Genomic DNA, 25,625 nt, shown 5'->3' on the forward strand with positions numbered 1-25,625 from the left:
GCTTATTTTATTTTATATAATAAGGAATATTGCAAATATAAAAGAAAAGCACACCTTTAAATTTAAGGCACATGTATTATCAACTCTCCTCCATTGCTGTATAAAGTACAGCTCTAGGTATTGAACACTTAATGTCTCCCAGCATGATTTACTTATAGGAATACTTGAACCCATGTTAAATGAAACTAAGTCGTTAAAAGTTAAGTTTATGGATCTAATTATCATACACTTTAAGGAAGTAAAAATAAGTCATTTTATATGCTTAATTATATAACATCTCTCAAGGAGCCATAAACATAAAACCAATCATCGTATATTGATGTACAAATAGACTATTTATAGCAAATAAAATAAGAAACTATGCTCAGGAAAGATCCATTGCTTCTCTTATAATGAACTGCAATTGTCTTAGCATTTTCATTGGCCAGGTGAAGAATTCATTGATCTGAATAAGGAGAATCATGAACATAACTGGGTTTTCAGAAAAATGAAAACAAAACCAAAACATCCCTACAGGTTTTATCAGATTAATAAAGTTCTCTAGAAATTAAGTTAAAAATATCCAGAATGGCTTTCAACTCATATGCTAGGTATATGACACTTTGACATTTATTTACTTATTTGTGGAATTCTAGAACAAAATCTTTTAGTGAGGATTAAAAAGTATAGTTTTCAGGATAAATATTAAAAATAAAATAGACATGTATTTAGCTTGCCATCCTCCTAGAGTGGAATAGATTAAAAATGGCACATGATTTAAGAAGGATTGGCATAAATTAAGGAATGACGGGGATTCTTTTTTTTTTTTTAATTTTTATTTATTTATTTTAGTTTTGGCTGCGTTGGGTCTTCGTTGCTGCACACGGGCTTTCTCTAGTTGCAGCGAGTGGGGGCTACTCTTGGTTGCGGTGCGCAGGCTTCTCATTGAGGTGTATTGTCTTGTTCTGGAGCATGGGCTCTAGGCACGCGGGCTTCAGTAGTTGTGGCATGCGGGCTCAGTAGTTGTGGCGCACGGGCTCAGTTGCTCCGTGGCCTGAGGGATCTTTCTGGGCCAGGGATCAAACCCGTGTCCCCTGCATTGGCAGGAGGATTCTTAACCACTGTGCCACCGGGGAAGTCCCAGGAATGACAGATTCTTGATGGGTCCCAGGGAAGGTATACAAGGTTGTTGGTGTACATTCCTGAATGCTTTCGTTTGGTTATATTGGAGGGCAGCCATATTATCCCTGGAGCCTTCTGGGTACCACTGTCAAAGAGAGAACGATGAGCAGCCAAAGCTGGGGGTGCAGCTCAGTGTGGTGTTTCTTATGTTCTAAACTTCAGGTATGAAAGCCTGGGCTATTCACAGACCAGAAGTACGTAGGTCACAATTCTTTACAATACCAAGCATTTAACAAAGTCACCTCATTTTTTTTGATGTCCAGATGTTATATACACATTTTTCAGTGGCAGGAAGCTTTAAAAACATTATACGTACACATAATGGATTACATGAGTATCTCAATTAGGGCACAAAATTGGGGGAATTTATAAGTCAATTTCTGCCTGGAAAAGCTAATTGGCAACACTGGGTAGCTAATGCTTTTTGAGAAATTACCATGTGCTAAGCATTGTTCTAACTGCTTTATATGTATTAATACATTTAATCTTCATAATAATTCTATGTGGTAGGTATAATTATGATCCTCTCCATTTATTAGGTGAGGCAACTGAGGCACAGGAAGTTAGGTTAATGGCTCGTTTACCTAATGGCAATGTCACACAGCTAGGAAGTGCTGAAGTCAAGATTTGGTCTCAGATACTCTGGCTCCAGAGCCCAAGTTCAGAACCAGTATGCCATATCATTCTCTTTAATAATTATGTAGGGACTTCCCTGGTGGTCCAGTGGTTAGGACTCCACGCTTCCACTGCAGAGGGCGTGGGTTTGATCCCTGGTCAGGGAGCTAAGATCTCTCATGCTGCGCAGTGCGGCCGAAAAAAAAAATTATTCAGTCATTTATTCATATGAAGTAATATATACCCAGCTGATAATTGGCTTGTTTTCTAAACTATGTACTTCAATAAAATCTTTAAGATTTGCCCATTTTTATTGAGAATTTGTAATCATTTGAAAAGAAATTTAATGAAATTTAATACTATTAATAACTATTTGGAGAGGAAACTCTTTTGTAACTCTTTTGAAGATAGAAATCATGTTTCTGTTTAATATATCCTCTTAACCAAAAATACTTTCAGTAGTCATGATGGTTATTCTTTCTTTCACTAGTTCTGTCTCAGGGATTGTTACTGGTGGATATGCCTGGTTGAGAGTCAAGGACAAGTTTTAAGATGTTCTCCCTCTTAGGAGTCCACACCGCATTTGAATGACTCTATCCCATCAATGCCAAGACTGGATCAAAGAATTATTCATAAGATGTATAGTCAGGAAAATATCTTATTATATTTAGACAGATGGCCTTTTCAGACCTTGCTTTAAATTAAATATTTTGATATTGATGTTTAGGTATTTTAATGCCAAAATTTATTTTGATGAAAGAAGCATTCACTGAATGAAAAAGCATACTATATGTTTTTCAGATAACCAAGATGAGGTAGAAGGCTAGCAGTTGATACCACAAATGTACAGGACTGTGGCTTAGCTAAATGGAAGGCACTTGGGAGGGGAGTATATAGCAAACTTTTCTTTCATATGTCCAAGTTAATTTATAAAATAAAATTTCTGGGAGGAGATTTATAAATTATTTCAGTAAACATTGTTTTTGAACACCCTCAAGATGGAGAAAAAGCAGCTGTTTACCTGCAGATAATTGATATGCTAATTTTAGATAATTCTTTTCTAGGAATTAAACCAAATCTCATGAGAATGACTAGTATGATGGTAGTTCTTTGATTAGTTTGAATCATCTCAGGCACTAGCAATTTTTTCAAAGATTGTATTTCTCTGAAAATATCCTATAATTTCACATTTCCACCCTTTCTGGCTCTTCTTTTCTTGGTTACTCCAAGAGGCTACTCCCAAATAGTACACTAATTTACAGGGTGCATATTTTGTGTTCCTATCTATAATTCTGTGAAAATAAAGCAGTTGTTCAATGGGTAAGAAGAATGCAACATTTTTTTCCCCTTGAAGCATTAACATAATTTAATGTACATTCAGTAAAAATAAAGCAGCCAATAAGGAATATAATTCTTATTTACATTTTGAAATGATGGTAACAAAGTGCTTTGTTACCTGTTTTGTAAATGCAAGCTCCACATTGATTTAAACACTTTCAAAATTTTCTGGGCAATATAAAGCTACTCAATTTTAAGTTTTTATTGCTGAAATCACAGTTCTTTGGTTAGGTGAAAAATAGGAATTGAATATTTGTTTCCCTCCCTAAATTCCTATGTTGAAGCCCTAATACCAATGTAATGGTATTTGGAGATGGAGCCTTTGGGAAGAAGTTAGGTCATGTGGGTAGAGCCCTCATGATGGGATTAACACTTTTTTAGATGGGACACTAAAGAGTTTGCTTTTTCTTTTTCTCTCTGTCCACCATGTAAGGGTTGAAGAAGATGGCGGTCTGCAAACCGGGAATCCAACCACGTTGGCACCTTGATCTTGGACTTTCAGCATCCAGAATTGTGAGAAATAAATTTCTATTGTTTAAGCCACCCAGTCTATGCCATTGGTTACAGCAGCCTGAGCAGACTAAGATAATCAATCCATAAAGAAGGAAATATAATAATCTAACTTCTCCTGAACTCGATATAACATTAGCTGTTGACCTATATTAATATGTAGTGAAGATATATAAGCATAATGTACAATGCACAAGATATGCTTATACCAAGGTAAAATAGGTAATAATGTTTATCTTAAATTACATAGATTCATTCAGACTCTTGGTTTTATAATTTGGCCTGTTTGTTACTACATCTGTGAACTTCATGTGTATTTCAAGTTTTACAACATGTAAGTGTAGACAGTTTATAATGGGATAGAGCTTAAATACTCAATTATGGTAAAAGAAATACACCAGAAGTAATACTTTGGCTGTCTTTAAATCTTATTGGCATTAGATGTCAAGTAAGATAAGATGTGCAAGAGAGAGCTGATGGGGTATGGAGTAAAGTTTAGGTTCTACTGATCATTTCTTAGAAATCAAAATCGGGCTTCTCTGGTGGTGCAGTGGTTGAGAGTCCGCCTGCCGATGCAGGGGATGCGGGTTCGTGCCCCGGTCCGGGAGGATCCCACGTGCCGCGGAGCGGCTGGGCCCGTGAGCCATGGCCACTGAGCCTGCGCATCCGGAGCCTGTGCTCCATAACGGGAGAGGCCACAACAGTGAGAGGCCCGCGTACCACAAAAAAAAAAAAAAAAAAAAAATCAAAATCAATTTAAGACATCAGTTTTCAATAGTATTCTTATGTATAAGTAAAACACAGTGATATCTGGTACGACAGAGATCCATGGCTTCTAGTCTCCTGAGACATCTGTCTTCATGAAAGAGATGAAGAGCACCAGCTCATGAGTTACGTAACCTTGAGACAATTTCCCATGTCTGCTTACAGGTATGAATAAATGTCATAATACAGACCAACTATCATTTGTTATATACAAATATGTGGTTCTATTTTTTGACATTTTTCTGGATCTAATAACTATAGGTGACATTTCTGAGAAATGCAGTGTACTGGATTCAATGGAGAAAGTAGAAGAGTCTATGTCTCCGTTAACTTGTGAGGAGTTTCATCATTCCGGGTCTCTCCAGACAGCCTGATTGTCTTTATTTTCCCCGAACTCACATGGTCTCTGACAGCCATTTGGCAATTAATTGTGCATGGAGTTAAAATGTAGTCTGTGTATGTTTCAGGACACTCGTAGGGCTAAGTAGGGAGGTATTGTTGTTCTGGTTTCCTGGGAAACATACTCTGAGATGATGAGATTTATGTGAAGGGAATTTATTTGGGAATGCTTTGGGGAACAGTGGAAGTGAGGGAAGTAGAAAAAGGCAAAGGGAGAAGTTGTACTTCAATGCCCGGGCAGCAGTTTCTGCTGGTCCTTCAGGGAGGGGGCCCCCTTGGGGGGAGGCAGCTCTCTGCCTGAGGGAGATTTCCGGGGTGTTCAGAGCCAGCCCACCAGCGGTCAGTGCTTCTGACAACCGATGAAACCAGAGCCTTGGTCCTGAAGCAGGGACCTGGGAGGTCACCACAGCATTCCCTGCAGGAGGTAACGGGACGCAAGGTGAACAGCCGAGCATCGAGAGGCAGATGGGCTGGCTTGAAACTGGTTTCTAGTCTATACCGGTTATGTCACCTTGGGCAAGGTACTTATTCTGCCCCGACTAAGTGGGGGTAAGAACAGTGTAGACATCTCACTGAGTTATTGTGGAAATGGATGAGTAAACACATGTAAAGCATATAGCAGTTCCTGGAATATTGTAAGCACTCTGCAATTGGCAGATATTATTATTAGAGGTTGCTATAAAACAATGAAACTATTTTTAAAACTAACTTACCTATATGAACATTTGTTCCTATATAGGTCAGAAGGGGCTAGTAATAAAAAACTCCAACAACTCTAATTGCTTAAAATAACAAGGATTTATTTCTTGGCCATGCTACATTACGGGCTGGCTCTAGGGCCCAAGCTTACGGAGCAGCCACTAGCTAGGTAATTGCCAGTGGTGCGGCAGAAAACAGAGGTAGCATTTTAAATGCTGACTCTTAAAACTTCTACCTGGGACTTCCCTGGTGGCTCAGTGGTTAAGAATCCACCCGCCAATGCAGGGGACACGGGTTGGAGCCCTGGTCCAGGAAGATCCCACATGCTGCAGAGCAAGTAAGCCCATGTGCCACAACTACTGAGCCTGTGCTCTAGAGCCCATGCTCCACAGCAAGAGAAGCCACCGCAATGAGAAGCCTGTGCTCTGTGGCGAGGAGTGGCCCCCACTCGCTGCAATTAGAGAAAGCCCACACGCAGCAACGAAGACTCAACACAGCCAATAAATAAATAAATAAATAAATATATTAAAAAAACCTTCCACCTAGAAGTGATATGTGTCAATTTCAGTCATATTTCACTGGTCAAAATTTATCATATGAATACATATAACTCTGAGAGGCAGGAAGGGAAGTATAATCTACCCTTTGTCTGGAAGGAGAATCTGAAGACTCCATAACAGCCCTAATGACTATTAACGGTTTAATTTTTTAAATTACTGGAACGATATATACTCAATAATAAGACTTTATTTGAACACTTATTATGTGCCAGGCACTGTGATAAACAGCAATACTATGAAATAGACCCTATTAATATCCCAAATATCGTACATTAAAAAAGTACTGAGACTTAGTGTAACCCAATCAATACCATGAATCTACCTAGTGGTAAACGTGGACTCAAACTCAGGCCTGTCTGATTGCAAAGCCCACACTGGTAACCACGACTCTATGTCCTCCCAGGAACTTCAGTGACAGTAGTGTGACTCACAATATTTTCAAAACACATGCTCTGGTTTTTTTTTAAAAGGAATTTCTGTTGGAATCTATTATTTAGAGTGTCTTCATTTCCAAAATGTTATGAAGTCTTACATGTAGTAGAAGTCTTTTTTCCTGTTCCCACGATGGTACTGGAAGGGTAAGCAAAGAGCCGAGTGTCCCTCTTCAATTGGGTAACTCGGACAGACTGATGGCAACTCTACTTTCTTCCCCACAAGCATCCAAGGGTATCTTCCCCCCAGCCAGCCGGAGGCCCGTGGACCAGGCCTGGAAGTGACGCACTTACCTTCTGCTTGCATTCCATTGACCAGAAACCCCTCACGGGGCTGCTCCTGACCACGAGGAAGGCTGGGAAATGGAGTCAGCTGTGTGCTGAGTGAGCCTTGCTCATGATACATGGACTATGCTTTCTATGTTCATGGGATTGAAGAGATCTTAAAATGGAGCAAGTATATTTAAGGTTAGTAGGGCATAATCTCAAAGCTGCCTCATTGTTTGGTCTGCGTTTCTCTTTTCAGTACTCCAGAGCAGTGTCTTGTTTGGGTGTATCCCGCTTTCTTTGAGTGTCCTGCATTTCTTAACATGTGTTGCAGTTTGCCTTTGTGCTAATGGAAAGGTTATAGTGACACTTCTTTATCTTTCCTTTAATTGCTACGTAAGACTGTGTAATCTATTTATAGTATTAATGCAGGAGGATACAGAGGACACCCGGCTAATAAATGTACACAAGGCTGTAGTCTGACCAGGAGGAGGGTTTCACATACTCTTGGGCCAGCACTGCATGCTGCAGGGACCCACCGGACAACTCTGGAGTCTGGTAGGAGGGCAACATCTTCAGTCGGATGCTCTAGATGGTCCCTTACAAACTATGATAAGAATTTTTAAGGCTCATACAGGGCATGTAATAGGGGAGCGAACTGCGGAACTGGAAGAGAATTTTGAAAGCTGTTGCAATGGATTGTGAGATTTAGCCCCTATTAACTTTTAGGAGCTTACCCCTTTAATCTGGGCAGGTGCTGTTGTACTACGTACTCCCATGATTAATCATAAATAAAGAGGCTTAAGATTGGGTTCTGTATTATCCCATGATTCTAGGATGTCTATCATTACTGGGAACATGAGGCGTCCAGTAACACATATAACTTTAAAAAAAGTTTTAGATGCTTTCACAGATATAATTTTATTTTGATTCTGTCCATTAGGGAGGGTCAGTGTCTATGTTCCTCACATTCAACTTCGTATTTCTAGCCCAGTCCAGGGTTTGTATATTTTTTACGTGGAGCATGTATTAACAACAGCTCTAAAAGTTAACAAGGCAGGTATCTGCATCATTCTTTGTAGAAGAAAAAATGGGTTCAGCGAGATTATGTGACTTCCCTGAGGTCACATAGTTGGTAATAACACATTGAATTTTTTAAGATATAAATTTATTTTACTTTAAATTTTTTTTGTCTGTGTTGTATCTTCGTTGCTGTGCGTGGCTTTCTCTAGTTGCGGTGCACGGGTTTCTCATTGCGGTGGCTTCTCTTGTTGCAGAGCATGGGCTCTAGGCGCGCGGGCTTCAGTAGTTGTGGCGCACGGGCTTAGTTGCTCCGTGGCACGTGGGATCTTCCCGGATGAGGGCTCGAACCCGTGTCCCCTGCATTGGCAGGCGTTCTTAACCATTACGCCATGAGGGAAGCCCAACACATTGGATTTTGAAGCAAGTTCTTCTGATTTATGTTTTGTTATTCTTCCCACCCAACTATGCTGCTTATCATATTTTAAAAAAATGTACTCAGGAGTATCAAATATTCATTCCTTGAGGATAAATTCTGGTTTTGGAAATAGCCAAAAGTAGTCTAGTATTAAATGTGGTGAATAGAGTTGGTTAGACAATGCTATTTTGGATTAAAAGGATGAGGTATATCTCATAAAATAACACATTTTTGAGACTTATAAACTGACACATAATACACATCCCTTAAATATTTGTTAGTTTTGAGAAAAATGCAAAAATCTTTTAAAACTCATATCTTGACTATGTAGCCATGCAACTTTTACCTATATTAAGATCAGAACCAGATCCAAGGAAATTGAAAACGGAAACTAGCTAAGAGCAAAAAAGTGCTCTCAAAAAGAGTTCAAACGATGGCTGTGTTTAAAAACTGAACTTATTTTCAGTGATTTTTAAATAAAATCTAGTATGTATCACTCAGTTTGTGATTTGGCCTTTGAGAGGGGTTATGTATAAAGGTAGTGAGAGAATGAACAGTTATTCCTATCCACTGTGTGTTAGGTGATTTACTTAATTTCATCCTCAAATCAGTCTGTGAAACAAATATTTCCATTTTAAAGAGGGAAAGGCTCATGGTTTTCAGTTACTGATCAAACATCACACAGACAGTAGGAGGCAGAGCTAGAATTAGAATCCAAGTCCATCTGTTTCAAAGCCAAGGTCTTTCTTCCAAACAATGCTGTTTCTTTTCAAAGGGGTAAGAGAGGATGGAAGTATGGTGGATTGAATGGTGGTCCCCCCAATAATAGAACCTGTGAATGTGACCTTATTTGGAAAAAGGGTCTTTGCAGATGTAACTAAGAATTTCGAGAGGAGATCATCCGGGATTATCTGGAGGGGTCCTAAACCCAACAACAAGTGTCCTTATACAAGATACATATGGGAGATACTGATGGAGAAGAGAAGGCCATGTGAAAGTAGAGCAGAGATTAGAGCAGTACAGCCATGAGCAACGCTGACAGCCAGCCGCCAGAAGCTGGGCGAAGCAAGGAACAGATTGTCCCTAGAGCCTATGGCGGGACACTTTGATTCCAGACTTATACCAGCCAGAAACTATGAGAGGATGAATTTCTGTTGTTTTCAGCCGCCAAATTTGTTGTAATTTGTTACAGAAGTCCTAGAAACCACTACAGGAGGTATGGGGAGGAACCTGCAAGGAGGATGGACGCACTGATTCATTTAAGAGCAAAGAAGGAAGGCTGCTAACTTTGGAAACAAGTGGGCCTGGCGTTGAATTCCCAGCTCCGCTGCTTATCTGCGTGTCCTGTAGAAGTAATTTAACCTCTCTAAGGTTTGGTTTCCTCAGCTGTAAAAGAGAAATTATAATGCGTTTCTCATTGAATTTTAAGGATTTAATGGGAGTATATAAAGCACTTAGCATAATATAAGAAATCAATTTACTTCCTTTTGTGGATCAGGAGACTCTTTCATAGTGAAATAAAACATTATCCTTGACTTCGATTTTTGTAAATGAAACAGACAATGCAATATAGTGTTATAAGGTCCATAATAGAGGTAAATACGAGACACAGCAGTGGCACAAAAAAAGGGAGTGACTGACTCAGGCTGGTTGAACCAGGGATGCTCTCAAAGGGGAAGACCCTTGAGCTGAGATTAAAAGATGAATGGGCATATACTGGGTAAAAGATGCCCCAATCCAGAGACCCCCTATATTACCCTCTCCAAGGAATAAACCTACAGGATTATGTCTGTGAGGAGAGGGAGCAGGCATATAGGATCAAGGAGTCAGAGGGAGGAATCTGCAAAGCTGTTAACAACTGATCTCCACCCAGGTCCATCATCATATTTCAGAACACTGGGGATAAAGAGAAGATCCCACAAGCCTTTGGCGGGTGCGGGTGGGGAACCAATCTTATAAAAAGGAACAGGAATTAGAATGGCGGCAGATTTCAGAAAAACAATGCTGACAAAGAACAATGGAGCAGTAACTTCTACAATCTAAGGGAAAATCACTTCCAACCTAGAAACCTATACTCGGCCAAACTGCCAATGAAGTGTAAGGACAGATTAACTGCCAGTGAAGTGTAAGGACCTTCTTAAAACATTTACTCCCTTTCTTGGGAGGCTGCTGAAGGATGTATTCCATTAAAACAAAGGCGTGGACCAAGAAAAAGAGAGACATTGTATCTAAGAAACAGGAGTTTCACCTCAGGAGAGGAGCAAGCTCCATTCATTTGATAGTAAATGGAAATTTCCAGATAAAAACTCTTTATCAGGCAACAAGAGTAACTGGCAGAGGTTAGAACAGGTTGGAATTTTAGAAAGAGATTTCTTTAAGAAGATGAAGCTGATAGAACAGCTAATGTAAATAGATGCAATGGGAGGGTGTTTAGACAGGTAAGGAAGGATTTGAGGTTGACTTAGGGGGGTAAGTACATAGAAAGTTAAACAAATGGGAAAAACTCCAAATAATTATTTTACCTACCCTACTTCAGGGTAGGTAAAATATTGAGCAGGGAAGGAATTTCAATCATAGCTTACTACATGGCTTAGTCCTGAATTACATAGGTATGATAATATAACCACTGAATATCTAATCAAAATTTTGTTTTAAGACTACTGGGGCATGGAGAGTGCTGCTATTTGGGAGCTAGAAGTAGGGAAAAAAGCTAAATTCCCGTCTTCCATAGTTAATAGACAATGCCTAAAACTGAAAAAGAAAAAAAAATCTAGAAATAGCCGTTCAAGCATGTTCTTGGGGTAAAAACCAAGAGTCAGCTAAAAGAGTTGAAAGTGAGCATTTTATGGATGGGGAAATGAGGAGTAGGGATATTTTGAGACTTAACAAATCTTATAGAAGTGGTATCATCTTGGACCATATGCATGTATCACTTTTTTTGTGTGTGGTACGCGGGCCTCTCATTGCTGTGGCCTCTCCCGTTGCGGAGCACAGGCTCTGGACGCGCAGGCTCAGCGGCCATGGCTCACGGGCCCAGCCGCTCCGCGGCATGTGGGATCCTCCCGGACCGGGGCACGAACCCGTGTCCCCTGCATCGGCAGGCGGACTCTCAACCACTGCGCCACCAGGGAAGCCCCGCATGTATCACTTTGATAAACAAAACTTGTAAAAAAAAAAAAAATGTCTTCTATTCAAGAGTTTCCAACCTCAAGAAATTTCTACTCACTCTGGTGAAAACTTCAAGAACCTCTACCATTCCTCCCCAAATTGTTATGAAACCATGGATGCTGAAAGTAAGCTCTTTGCTCTTGGATTCCTAGACCTTAGGGCAGTTTTAAGCATGGCTTCCATCTGAAGCCTGCTGGTGAATGGTGGAAAAGTAAGAATATCCAGGTAACATTAGCCTGTAGCAGGGTTAAGGGTAACTAAATGTTGTCAAGTTGGGGGATAAAGACAATAGGAAGGTGGTTCTACTATCAACTAGCTTGTTACCAGAACTTTAGAATTTGAGGCAGAAATATAACCGAAAATGTTAAGGGAGATGGAAGAAGTAAAGATGTTAAGAACAGATGAGTGTAGAGCAGATTAACTTATTAGATCATGGAGAAGACATGAAGGAAGATCTTATTCTTCATTGGACCGAGAACTAATTTCAAGGGGAAGTTTGCTGCTTTATATAAAACAGGGAATTCTGAAGATATCTTCTATATGACACATGATGGCAATGTTGTTCATTTGAAAAGGTTGAACTTTATGAGGAGCTCCTCCCTCTTTGATCTTTCTGTTATTTGTAAAGAACGCAGGGTATCTCTAACTTAGCATTTCACATCCATTGTTTGGAACTCCAGACACAATTTCCTATAGAAACAATTGCAGGTGGTGGGATCCACAGGCCAACCCTTCAATGACTCATAAGTCTCTGGGTGTCCCAACAGCACTGAACTAAACCAATGTTTCCATGGAAAAATTCAAATATGATTCATATTGAGCTGCAGGAATACTTGTGACCACATTTTTGTAACAGAAATTAAAAAGGAGTGATGGGTGGGTGGGATCAGGGACAGAGATACTCTTTAAGGGCAGGAGAGTGGCGCTACTGCAGAAGAATAAATTACAGCAGTGGAAATTTACCTCTCAACGCCTCTTGACAGAAAAACGATAGTATCTTGAACCCGTTCTGAATCTCATTGATATAGTTCCTAGGTGAGAACAGAATAAAGATATAGTTAGGAGAGTTTCTAGGCAGTAAGAGGTTGAAGAGACGGGAGAACAGAATTTCCAGAAGGAAGAAGAGTTCTTTGGTCATATGGCATTTCGCTTCACAATTCTCTCCCAGCCCTGAGCACCTCTCTCTCTTTCTGTCTCTCCCCCATATATATATCACATATTAAGCTTGTATAAATCAGAAGCTGCTTATAAATCATTCTGATATCTGGTCAACCTAACAAAAACTCTTATCAATGAATGTTTTGAAATTTCACAATTAAGTAGAGAACAGCAAAGTTTAAGTGGTGAATATATAAACTCTAAATTAAAATGCTTTAATAATGAAGAACTTTTGCCATGAGGGCAAAGGATGAAATCCAAGAATTGTATATTAATTTAACTTAATGAAGAGAAAGGTAACTATTTATTTTTTTATAATTAATTTATTTTTTTATTTTTATTTTTATTTTTTTAACATCTTTATTGGAGTATAACTGTTTTACAATAGTGTGTTAGTTTCTCCTTTACAACAAAGTGAATCAGTTATACATATACATATGTCCCCATATCTCTTCCCTCTTGCATCACCTTCCCTCCCACCCTCCCCATCCCACCCCTCTACGTGGTCACAAAGCACAGAGATGATCTCCCTGTGCTATGCGGCTGCTTCCCACTAGCTATCTAATTTACATTTGGTAGTGTGAATATGTCCCTGCCACTCTCTCAGTTCATCACAGCTTACCCTTCCCCCTCCCCATATCCTCAAGTCCATGCTCTAGTAGGTCTGTGTTTTATTCCCATCCTACCACTAATCTCTTCATGACATTTTTTTTCTTAGATTCCATATATATGTGTTAGCATATGGTATTTGTTTTTCTCCTTCTGACTTACTTCACTCTGTATGACAGACTCTAGATCCATCCATCTCACTACAAATAACTCAATTTCATTTCTTTTTATGGCTGAGTAATATTCCATTGTATATATGTGCCACATCTTCTTTATCCATTCATCTGTTGATGGACACTTAGGTTGCTTCCATGGCCTGGCTATCATAAATAGAGCTGCAGTGAACATTTCGGTACATGACTCTTTCTGAATTATGGTTTTCTCAGGGTATATGCCCAGTAGTGGGATTGTGGGGTCGTATGGTAGTTCTATTTGTAGTTTTTTAAGGAACTTCCATACTGTTTTCCATAGTGGCTGTATCAATTTACATTCCCACCAGCAGTGCAAGAGTGTTCCCTTTTCTCCACACCCTCTCCAGCATTTATTGTTTCTAGAGTTGACCCTTTTCTAAAATTCTAGAACTAACAGTGCACATAACTGAATGCTCATAATATAGTAAAGGATGCTCAGTCAAACACAATTTTAATCAATTATTCAGTGCATCTGCATTTGTAATATCAAGATAAAATAACTTACTGCTTTAGTATTTTCCCAAATGTTTGTTCTTGGTAGGCTGACTTCTGCTGTAGATAAAAGTAGGGTTCACAGACATTTTCATTCCTATTTACCTTATGAGTTTTTGGCCCATCTTTCATATTGTATTAATGACCTCGGAAAAGAATTGCCCTCCTTCCCTTTTACTTTTCCTTTATAGAACATTTCAGATAATTTCCTTGCTGATTTTGGAATGTTGCCCCAATTCCATGCCTGGCACAAAGGTAATGTAAGCCAGGAGATACTTTGTGAACTTAACTAACCTGTGACCGGACTTGTCCTGGGATCATCACCCTTTTACTCCTTACCTCATTCCCATGGAGGGAAGCAAGGAATACACAAAGGTAGAGAGCGGTTGGCTTAACTGGGGAGGACTGTGGCATTTTCCCACTCACTTCAGGTAATAGAAGGTAACACCTCTTTCAAACCAACTGAGAGAGTGCAGGGGAGCTACAAGGTGATACTGCTGGTCCCTAGAATATGAGGAAATTGGCAGCTCTCTCCGTCGCTAGAACTTGTTGAAACATGGAAGCCCTTATGCCTTCCCTGGGAGAGAGAGATCTAGGTGCTTCTTGATGTATGGAGACTGGGGCCTACTTCTTACCTGGGGAATTTTGAAGGTAGGAGAGCAGATGGAGCAGCTATAAAGACAGAGCAGAATGTGTGGGTAGTAGCGCGCCTTGTCATCGTTTGCCATGGAAAGGATGTTTGAGTTTCCTGTGGCTTGAGAGTGCCGTGGAAGGTAGAAGCTATCTTTTTAAAAAATATTTATTTATTTATGTCATTTATTTTGGCTGCGCCAGGTCTTAAGTGCAGCACACAGGATCTTTTTTTTTTTTTTAGTTGTGGCATGCGGGCTTCTTAGTTGCGGCATGCACGCGGGATCTATTTCCCCAACCAGGGATTGAACGCGGGCTCCCTGCATTGGGAACGTGGAGTCTGACCCACTGGACCACCAGGGAAGCCCCAGAGCTATCTTAAAAGTACCTCTCCCAAAGGTACCTTGCTGTGGCAAGAGAACACTTTAGTCTTAGATTGGGATGGGAGGAGATATACCATTAGGGATAGGGAGAATTTCAAGAGGTAAGCCAAAACCTGGACCACCTTTGTCTGGGAACTGTGCAGTGTTGAGGACCTGCAAAACTCCTAAAGAAGCTTCCCGTGAACGTCACAAAAGTGCTAGTTATTTGGATGTCGGCCCCAAAGAGGTCACTGATGGCCAGACAGGATTAACCAAGGAAGAACTAAAATGCAGAGTAATTTAAGCAAACAAAAAATACGCCTTTCCTTTAATTTGATCTTCCTTAACCCAGACCCTGGAAAAGCCAGCAGTAGAAGGGGGAGGATGGGGAGGAAACGGGAGGGAACAGGCCAGTCTCCTTCCCCACAATGGCTGCCCGATTTGGGGTATTTGGAGAGCGGCTTGGGATTGGAGATGAGATGCCACTAGATTTAGACTGGACCAGACCCCTTTTATCCCTGCGCGGCAGTTACCATTAACGTAATGGGGTTGCGTTCTTTGCATACTTGTAAAAATCTGGAAGCCGCAGGATCTGTCCGAAACAAGGACCAAGGGATGGAGATCCAACTGAGCATATTTAAAAGCAGTGACTGGAGCAAAAAGTAAAGCCATTTCCCACCAATTTGAGACTGTTCAACTGATTACATGGGGATAGATTATGCAGTAAGGTTTTTTTGCTGACTGTTAAGGAGCCTCTTTGGGGATGTTATGCCCAGAGTATGAGGTTCAGAAGTCGGTGGTTTCTTTCCCCAAAGAATCAATGTTTGGGGCTCAGTCTATTGGGAATGACTTATTATGAATATTAAAATCAGGTTTTTTAAAACAAGTCCTCAATATGATCTTTATCTGTTGCTTCATTCATTCAGACATCTGTTAATTGCCTTTGTCCTGCACACACACAAAAGTAATTCTAAGGCAGTTGTCACTGTGATCGAGAATAAGAATAAAATCATAGCAATTGATATGCCACTGACTATGTGCTAGGCACTCTTCTAAATGCTTTATGCATGCTAATCTAATCAACTGTATTTCATCCTAAAAGGGAGTTACTGTATTAGCTATATTTTACAGGTAATGAAACTTGAGGCACACAGAGGTTAATTAACTTGCCTATGGGTATATAGCTAGTAGGGTTGAAGCTGGAATTTGAACTCAGGAAATCTGGCTGTAGAGTTTACATCTAATGCCATAGTGTTGCTCACAATATTAGATATTTCCTCTAATGTAGAGTTTAATGAGAATATGACTAAGTTTAAAAATAAGATTATAGGGTGAAACATGAACGTGTCCTGTAAACACTGGAAAAGGCTTCAAAATCATGTTCCAGTGCCACTGGAGATCCCACCATAAATTGTAGATAGATCTTTAGGACTTGTCATGGAAAGACTTACTAGTCTCATTCCAAAGATTTAGCTGTTTGTAATACCCATTATAATATCTTCTTTGGTCTTATTGCTCAGAGAACATATCCTTTGTAATAAAATATGAGTTTCTTTATAGCTTAATGAATTTCTTATTTTTGGAGCAGTCTTCATAACTCCATTTAGACTTTATGACTTAGGAGATACTGCTCTCTATCTATATCTGCAGTGAATTTTGTTGGTGGGTCATTGTGGAGTTGTTTTTGAACCCTGAAACAAATATCTTCTGATTGTTGGAGGAGGTCATCAAGAGGATGTGACCACAGGTCGTCCTGTGAGCTGGACCCGGTCAGCAGGAGGCTCCTTACTGCAGTCCCTGAAATGTACATTTCACCTGCTCTTTCCACAGTGGGACCCAGTTCAAGGTCACAGCCTTGGGAGCGTAACGTGAGCCTGCCTGGCCTGTACACGTGACCGAACGTTGCTAAAGCCTCTATATAAACTCTTAAGATTCTGGCGGGCGGGTGCAGAGTTAGGCTCATTTTGCGGCGCCCAAGACAAGCCTCGTGTATAAGTAGCTTTGTTTATTAAATCTTGACACCCACCAATCTGGAGTTATCTGCCTGTTTCTTCAGCCTTTCTTTGCCCTCCTCCTACGGGGGCCAGTTTTGGATTTTTTCTGAACACGGATGTATTCCAGGAAAAGATGATGGAAAAAAATAGTCTTTAACTTTTTCATGTCCCAACTGGGGCCTATGTCTTACGCCTGAGAAGAGCTTAACTATGGAAAAATGAAACACTCAAGAAAGAGGGACCACAGATAGCAAGCTGTTGCTTGTTGGTGTTTGGGAATTGGTGTTGTCAGGAGAAGCAGCAGGAAGATTGCTCAGTGCTGGCTTAGGGGCTGAGACGTCTTTCCTTTGTAAGAGGAGACCTTTGTGATGGAGAACTGAGCACTGTAGGTGCTGAGAACTTGGCGGTTCTGAAGTGCTACGATTATGTATCCTATCACTTCCAGAAATGGTTTTTGAAAGGCTGCCAGATTTTCAGTTAAACTATTGTGCCTCGTGGGCACGGCACAGAATTGGGAGATCTGGAGCCTGAGTTCTAAACCTCATACTAAAAATAAAGAGCTTTATGACCCTGGGAAAGGCAGTCAGCTTTTTTGAACCTCTTTATCATTTGTCAAATTAAGAACTTCAAACTAGATACCTAGGATTCTTTCCTGGTCTAACATTTGATGTGTTTCTCTCTGAGTCAAAGCATCAACTAATGGAGAAAGTTAGAACTAATGTTCTAACATGGCACCCCAGGTTAGTGGGTGGATAATAAAATATTTATTTATACCACTCTTTCACGAGTAGATATAGTAAAAGCTGATGCAAAACCTACCAGTAGAGCCTCTTCTTTCTTCACGTTTGGCATATTTGTAAATAGCAACAATAAGTCCCATAAAGTGTTCCTAGAAATAAATAAAATTCATATTCATTACGCCTAAATATCAGTAATGATATCACGGTGAAATTTTCAAATCAATTTTTGAGGGGAAATGAATAACTTATGTATATTATATTCATTTTCTTAAGTAGAATTATTTCTATTGATGGTTTATGTACTAATAAGGCAAAAGAAAGGAACTTGCTCAATGAAAAGTGATAAAAATAGTATTTGATCTCAGCTGCCTTCAATAATCTGTAAAATGATGATCATAATGATTCTTTATATCATAATATTGTGTTATATAATATAGTCAATAACAATGTTAATAATAACATTAATATTCATCATCTTATCGTCCCCAAGGAGGGTACCAGGGAAGTCATATTAACACTGATACCTTTAGGTCTAGTTTATTAGCTGACACGGTGATGATAACAGGCCCCTACCTTGCTATCCACGTTCCCCCTCCAGTGTGCTATGTGATGGCTGGGAATTTCCACCACGGGGCTGCCACACATGAACTCGGGCTGCTATTCTTCTTCTGTCTTCTTTCTTAAGAGGCGCTGCCATGAGAACACAGCTCCGTTACTTCTAAGTGCAGTGACATCCCCACTGCTGTCTTGTTCCCCCTTAGATCCTTCAGGACACATCTGCAGTGGTCCTTTCTCCCAGAAATGGAAAGGGGTCTTCCCCTTCACAAAGCTTTTTTACTTTTTCACCTGAGTCTTAAAGCAACATGCGTGGCGTGGTGCCTTTAAGTGTTATAACATTCCTCATCAAAGTGGCCACTTCAGCTTTTACTTGTGGTTCTGTCCCCATAAGCATGAGCCTTTGTTCTGAGCTGGAGCCCCGGGAGCACGTCCCATAGTGCTCTCTGTTTTCCATCCTCCTCTTTCCTCTGTTTCTTCCCCAGGTTCCTCCTTTCTCCTTCAGAAAACACACACTCTCTCTTTCTCTCTCATGCACACACACACACACACTACCACCACCAATAACCCATCAGAAAACATCATTAACTCATACAAACAGATGGGACAGATGATGGGAGAGATAGGATTGCCAGCCCAGACCTGCAATCACAGCTGACTCACTGACTCAACTGAATCACAGTCTAAACAAATAGTGATATAAGATTGGTGCACACCAGAGGATCACTGTTTGAATTTTATGACCAGGTCAGAAATAAGTATCTTACAGCCTGTTACAGAAAAGCACTTTTAAACAGTCCTAAGTTTTTCTGGACCCTATGTCTGCTCCAAGACAGGCAGCTAAGCAAGCGAGGATTCTTCGGGAGACTGCAAATTCGGGACACCACGACCAGAACAGTGGTTTCATGATGTATGGCTGAGGGGGTGCATTCTATGTGCTATTGGTCAGTGATGATAAAGTAGGTTATCAGTGCCTCTGTGGATTTCCTGTTGCCCCTTCAAGAGCCACCATTTAGAAGCATCCAATCAGGTATAAAGCGCTAGGAGTGAGAAAACCTTTTCAGGTTGCCACTGCACTTTGGACTTCCTCTTCAGATTTTCTAAACTGGTAAAAATACTATTTCACATCTACCTGCACAATTTTGTCTGTCTGTTCTTTCCCCACTTGAGCACATAAAATATTCCCAGGTAACATGATGACAACCGTTCTGATCGCTCATTTTTCTTTTGGTTCCAAATGACCAATGAGACTAGTCAGGATAAGTAAATAGGGCCAGTCTCTAATAACCAAGGAGGCAATCCATATTTCCTTTTCAAAACTGGGATGGGGGGCTTCCCTGGTGGCGCAGTGGTTGAGAGTCCGCCTGCCGATGCAGGGGACACGGGTTCGTGCCCCGGTCCGGGAAGATCCCACATGCCGCGGAGCGGCTGGGCCCGTGAGCCATGGCCGCTGAGCCTGCGCGTCCGGAGCCTGTGCTCCGCGATGGGAGAGGCCACAACAGTGAGAGGCCCGCGTACCACAAAAAAACAACAACAAAAAAAACCAAAAAAAGAAAACTGGGATGGGGAAAATTTGTGATGGAGGGGACACTGAATATTTGAATACAGTGCTTAAATATGTTTACACATGTTTATCGTATCATTATGCCATGTATCCTGGAGTTAATAAATCTAAAGTTTTTGGCAGTGGCTCTCAAAGTGTCATCTCTCCACCAGCAGTGGCATCAGTAGCACCTGGGAACTTACCAGAAATGCATATTCTTAGGCCCTACCCCCAGACCTTCTGCAACAGAAACTTTGGGAAGGGACTGGCCCTTGGTGCATTTTGATGCACAAGTGAGTCTGATGCAGGGTTTAAGTACCCTGGTTTTAGGATGTTTCCAAGAATGAGCCCTTTTCTTTTTGTCTTTTTAAAACAACGTGGACCAATTAAATTGTCCCTTTTCTGAAGAGCATGTAATCACACTGAACAATTGTTCATACATTTCTCAAGCACATGTTAATCATATTAGAAATGCCCTCCCCCTTTCATCCAAAAGGGAAACATCCTTTTAACGTTTGGGAGCCACCTGCACAGGAAGACTCCAATACAAAAACAGAAATGAAACATACGTGCAAATGGTTCTCACCTATGCACAGAAAATATCCACAAGAGTTACCCCTTAACCCTGCTTAGCTGAGAGAGGAGTAGAAGAGAATGTGGGAGTGAGATAAAGGCATAAAAAAATACAGAAAAAGGGCATTAAAAAAACATGAAGCAGCTTATGTTTAATCATAGATTAAAATGCTTGGTGAAGTCCTAAGAGGGGTACCTGAACCTGTAAGCCGGTGCTTTAAATGTTATTGTTTTCACTTCCTGGACTTCCATCTCTGTGACAGGGTGGGCAGTACTGGGGTAACTTGTGGGAAGCACGTTACCACATCAGTCCTGATTAATCAGCTGACATTTATTGAGTGTTTACTATTACCCACCCCCCACCCCCCACCCCAGTTGGGTTAAAACGGAAATGCTGGAAACAACATCTCAGCTTTTTAACAAGCTCACTAGTTGAAGAGATGGGAGTCAAACGGAAACACTTGGGCTCAATCAAATAACATGATCAAAAATGAGGCACAACACAGATTGCAAATGCAGGGTGGCTGCAAATGCTGGGGTCACTCTGAGTGGCTAGTGTTTAAGAGAGAAGGCTACAGGGGGCAGGCGGACCTCAAAGGATGCTTACTCTGTAGTGGACTGTAGAAGTGGCCTCAGTTGCTCTTCCTGGATCTCTGCCCCTTGGCAATGCAAGTTTCCAGTTCCCTCACATTGAGGGTACTCCTGTAATTGGAATTCGCCTTGTAACAGAGGCGGTGGTGAGGTGCCAGTTCTGAGCCTGGGCCTCAAGACACCTTGCACGCTTCTGGCCGCTCTCTTGGAACCTGCCCAGACGCCATGAACAAGCCCAGGTTAAGCCTGTTGAAAGGAAAGAGACCACATCCACTAAGAGATGAGCTGTCTCAGCTGAGGCTATCTGAGACCAGTCAGCGCCCAGCAGCACCACCGGTGAGCCCAGTCTAAATCGCTGATCCACAGAATCCTGGGCTCTGTGAATCAATATTGTTTTAGGCCAACACATTTTGGACTGGTTTCTCATACAGCAGTAGATAGCTGATACAAGGTCTGAAAGGTGGAGAGGAAGGGAGAAAGCATTCTAGGCTGGAGTTGCAACTCCAAACAGGTGGAGAGTCAGAAATGTGTGAGGTCAGGTCAAAGAAAAATGAAGACACCGGTAGGATTGGATGTGTGACCACTTTCTTCCAATAAATCAGGAGGAGCATGAGGATTTAAGAGAACATATACTGGAAGTCAGACCTGCACTATTACAATTCTTGAAGCGCACCATCAGGCCCTAAGAAATAGGAGTGCCCACATGTTGAAACACACAGTGAGCTTCAGTACCCCATCTGTCCAAGATGTACTTTGAGGGAGTAAGGCATTGTTTTCTAGCCAACTATATATTATGCCAAGGGGGAAAAAAAAGCAAAGATCATTGTGGCTAACAGTCTACTTTTATTTATTTTTTTGGTGGGCCTTTCACTGTTGTGGCCTCTCCCGCCGCAGAGCACAGGCCCCGGACGCGAAGGCTCAGCGGCCATGGCTCACGGGCCCAGCCGCTCCGCGGCACGTGGGATCTTCCCGGACCGGGGCACGAACCCGCGTCCTCTGCATCGGCAGGCGGACTCTCAACCACTGCGCCACTAGGGAAGCCCTGCTTTTGCTTTTTATATAGAGAAGTCTAAAGTTTATGTGACTTACTTTGAAGAAACTGCTAGAGGCAACTTCACAGAATCCCAGAGTAAAGGATATTATGTAGCTAGAGTGCTTTTAAAATCTTAAATTCTCACAATGTGGATCTAGTAGGCCATTGAATAACAGCTTCGACTCAGTTTTATTAGATCATTGAATATATTTGTCACCATTAAAAAGCACAGGAGAAATAGTTTCCTTTAAATGCTAAAAATGTGTTCTTTCTGTTGAGTGGTACTTGCCAGGACAGAACATCCCTGGGAGATGACGGATTCTTGTTTCAAAAGTAGCGTCTTAAATTTGGCGGGACAGCGGGTGGAGGTTTCCGAGGGGGAAGGGATGAGTTAGGGTGGGGCGGGTGTGATATTCAGATGGAACAATATTTAACCTACAGCCCCCTCATGCCTGGGATCCTTTGTACCAGCAGGCACGGAGGCGTCCTTCGTGTCATTCAGTTATTTTTTTTTTTAAAAAAAACGGACTAGTTGACGAAGTGCCAGAAACTTCATAGCAAACGGCCTTATTGAGCCACTGTTTTATTCAAGCAATGCTCACATCAGCAGTACCCCATAGGTCAGAATATCACGGCGAACGGGGAATTTCCACAGCAGAAAAGGCAACGGTAATCAAGCCTGAAGCGTCTCGCGAGGGGAGCCGTGGAAGAGGCAGCAAACCTGAAGAGCTCCCTGTGTGTGCGCGTTAGCAGGGGAGCGAGCGATAGAAAGTTGTTCTAATTGCAGACTGTCTCCTGCGAACGTGTTGCTCCCTTTGGACTCTCCGGTAACCAGTTCACCCAAAACTTTTCTGCCACGAGGCCCCGTTATCTCTCGCGTGCTCCCTTCCTTCCTGCACCGGCTGACAGGTCCCCGGTCACCGAAGCGTCACCTCTCAGCCCCCGGGAAATCTCCACAGCCCCCTCGGACTGCAGCCTGGTCGCCGCCCGGCCTCCCAGTGCAGCAGTCGGGGCGACAGAGAGGGAGGCGGCGCGCAGGCCAGGGAAGACCGGGGAAGACCGACTCGCGGGCTGGGCTCGGGCCTCAGCTTGGGGAAGGGAGGCGCGGACCGAGCTCGCCCCGCAGGTAAACAGGCCGGCGAGGCGCAGGGCGCTGCCGCCGCGGCCGCCCAGCGATTTCTAGGCACGCAACTCCGCCTCCAGGGCTCTCTCCCTCGCGCGCTCGCCCCGCCGCCCGCTTGCAGCCTCGGCAGCCGCCGCAGCATCACTTCACACAAAGGACTGTTCCCCGCCGAGCAGCTCCTCCACCTCCACGTCCTCCTCCGGTGACGGCAGCCCCGACAGCCGGGCTCGGGCGCGGCGGCGGCGCGGGGAGGACCTGTCACTCCCAGCAACCGCGGCGGCGGCTTTATTTTATTTTATTTTTCTATTTTGCTTAAAAAAACATTTTTTTTTTTTTGCCCTTATACTGTTTGGCCTTTCTGTGGTTCCACCCACCTCTTCTCTCCCTTCCTCCTCCTCCTCCCGTAAACAACTCTCCCACAGCTCCCGCCAATAAATAAATTAGGAGGAGGGTAAGGGGGAGGGGTGCGGGAGGAGGAGGGGAGAAGAAAAGGGAGGCAGCGCAAGAGAGCGAGGCAGAGTCCGAACCGACAGCCAGGAGCCCGCACGCACCTCGCACCATGAGATGGCGACGCGCCCCGCGCCGCTCCGGGAGGACCGGCCCCCGGGCCCCGCGCCCCGGCCCTGCCGCCCGCTCGCCGCCGCTGCTCTTGCTGCTGCTGTGGACCGCGGCCCTGGCGCCAGGGGCGGCCGCCGGCGACGAGGCGGCTCCCGCGGGGGCCTCGGTGTGCTACGCGTCCCCGCCCAGCGTGGGCTCGGTGCAGGAGCTGGCTCAGAGCGCCGCGGTGGTGATCGAGGGAAAGGTGCACGCGCCGCGGCGGCAGCAGGGGGCACTCGACAGGAAGGCGGCGGCGGCGGCGGCGGGCGAGGCAGGGGCGTGGGGAGGCGAGCGCCAGCCGTCATACGCGGGCCCGGGAGCGCTGCCCGCCGCCGACCGCACCGTGCCCCCCTGGCCCACGGGCCCCGCGCCCAGCGCCGCCGAGCCCGGAGACGAGGCGCCCTATCTGGTGAAGGTGCACCAGGTGTGGGCGGTGAAAGCCGGGGGCTTGAAGAAGGACTCGCTGCTCACCGTGCGCCTGGGCGCCTGGGGCCACCCCGCATTCCCCTCCTGCGGGCGGCTCAAGGAGGACAGCAGGTACATCTTCTTCATGGAGCCCGATGCCAACAGCAGCGGCCGCGCGCCGGCCGTCTTCCGAGCCTCCTTCCCCCCTCTCGAGACGGGCCGGAACCTCAAGAAGGAAGTCAGCCGGGTGCTGTGCAAGCGGTGCGGTAAGTTCCTCGCCTCGCGGGGAGCGCTCGGGCGGGGCGGGGAGGGCGCACTCTCGGGGCGCGGCGGGCGCCGGGCTTCGACGGCTTCTGGGCGGACGCGGTCTGAGCGGTGGAGTTTTCGGGCTTGGAAGCCTCTGGGCGATCCTCGGAGGAGGAGGGTTCGCGGATTGGATTCCACAGGCAGCGCCTTCTCCAGTGTCCCGGTTTCGAGGCATTGCCATTGGTGAAAGCCCAAGTTTGGTCCTCGGTTGGGGCCGCCTCAAACTTTTTACTTCTTTGGGGTTTCGTTCGCCAAGTAGAATGCAAATGGGCCGGCTGCTTTCTTGCGCGTGCCTTCTTGAACTCTTTCGTAAGGAGTTGTTGTTAAGGGCAGCCGTGTGGGGCTTTTCCTCTGAAGGAGGAAAGGTGAATCGGACAGGACTGTAAAGTCTTCCCATCACTTCGAGTCTGGAGTGTGGACTTGGTCAGGGGTTTGTGTCTACGGAGAGTCCAACAAGAAAAGGACAGAGCACTGCGATTTCCCTTGCGATGTGGCAGAGTTTTTGGCGAACTCATTGTCCGAACAGACAGGTGCAGTCTGCACCTTGTGAAAATGTGTATGTCAGAAGTATAAAGTTGGGTGTTTTCCTTTTGGTGACATCATGTCAAGAATTTTTGTTTTCACAGTGTTTTCGTTTGGAGTATGCTTTGGCACGTCAGTGCATCAGAACAGATGAGCGTCATTATGGAGCTTCACATGTAGGCCCTTAAGGGGAATTTCGGAAGATAAGTTTAGCAATCGTGTTTCAAAGACCTTTCCCGATTTTACCACTGCAAAGGGTTCTTCCCAGGTCTCCTTAGTATTATGAGGTCTGAGAAATCAGCTGATAATCTGATTACATTTCTGAAATAGCATTACGTTTATGCCATTCATAAAGTAATTTATAGGTTCTAAATACTTGTGTAATTTCCTGATCATGTAATCACTAAAACATAGAGGGGTTTCTTCTCAAACCAAAAATTAACATGATTACACATCACAAATTCTAACATGCATAATAGATTTTGCCCTGGTCCTGATGTATCCGTCGGATAGATGGTTGGGTTAATTGAATTTTTACTGAACTCGGCACCTGCCGCGCTCAGTCTGCCCGTGATGCAAGGTGTGTCAGCTGTTTTCAATTCGTATCAGGTGATGGCCAGTTATTTAAATTTCTGATTGGCGTCTCTAATGCTTGTAGCCTGCGGTTAATTAATGCCTAACGATTTGGTTTTGATGTCAGGGAAGAGCATTGCTTATCCTCCATTGCCTTATTTTCACAATGCACTTTGTGTGCCAGAGACCTGTTAAGATTGCACCACTCTGGCCGGAAGCTGTTCTCAAACAGTGGTGCTGAAGAAAGCTAAGTGACGTTGGGATTCCCCGGGTCTGG

The 25,625-nt window shown here is 43.4% G+C and overlaps 1 protein-coding gene and 1 long non-coding RNA gene across 8 annotated transcripts in view; one reads left to right on the forward strand and one right to left on the reverse strand.

The window, feature by feature from the left end:
- Positions 1–854: 854 nt before the first annotated feature.
- LOC136793298 (uncharacterized) lies at positions 855–24,420 on the reverse strand. Of its 2 annotated transcripts, none has more exons than XR_010838426.1 (6): positions 24,014–24,420; positions 20,806–21,035; positions 18,101–18,217; positions 17,607–17,676; positions 12,315–12,382; positions 855–1,246 (listed from the first exon to the last, which is right to left on the reverse strand). It is a non-coding gene; the product is annotated as an uncharacterized lncRNA (long non-coding RNA). The 2 variants fall into 2 exon arrangements; XR_010838425.1 differs by lacking the exon at positions 24,014–24,420 and adding an exon at positions 23,497–23,569.
- NRG1 (neuregulin 1) overlaps positions 23,505–25,625 on the forward strand; it is a 1,012,474-nt gene continuing 1,010,353 nt past the window's right edge. For 5 of the 6 annotated variants that reach the window (XM_067022386.1, XM_067022387.1, XM_067022388.1 and 2 more), the window contains exon 1: positions 24,003–24,213. In XM_067022386.1, coding sequence (XP_066878487.1) covers positions 24,093–24,213 — 121 coding nt within the window. In that variant the 5' untranslated portion in view covers positions 24,003–24,092. Of the gene's footprint in view, positions 24,214–25,625 lie in introns of all 6 variants that reach the window. The other variant, XM_059049278.2, reaches the window with a different exon arrangement.

The sequence above is a fragment of the Kogia breviceps genome, chromosome 20 (assembly GCF_026419965.1).
Source record: "Kogia breviceps isolate mKogBre1 chromosome 20, mKogBre1 haplotype 1, whole genome shotgun sequence".
Lineage (NCBI taxonomy): Eukaryota > Metazoa > Chordata > Mammalia > Artiodactyla > Physeteridae > Kogia > Kogia breviceps.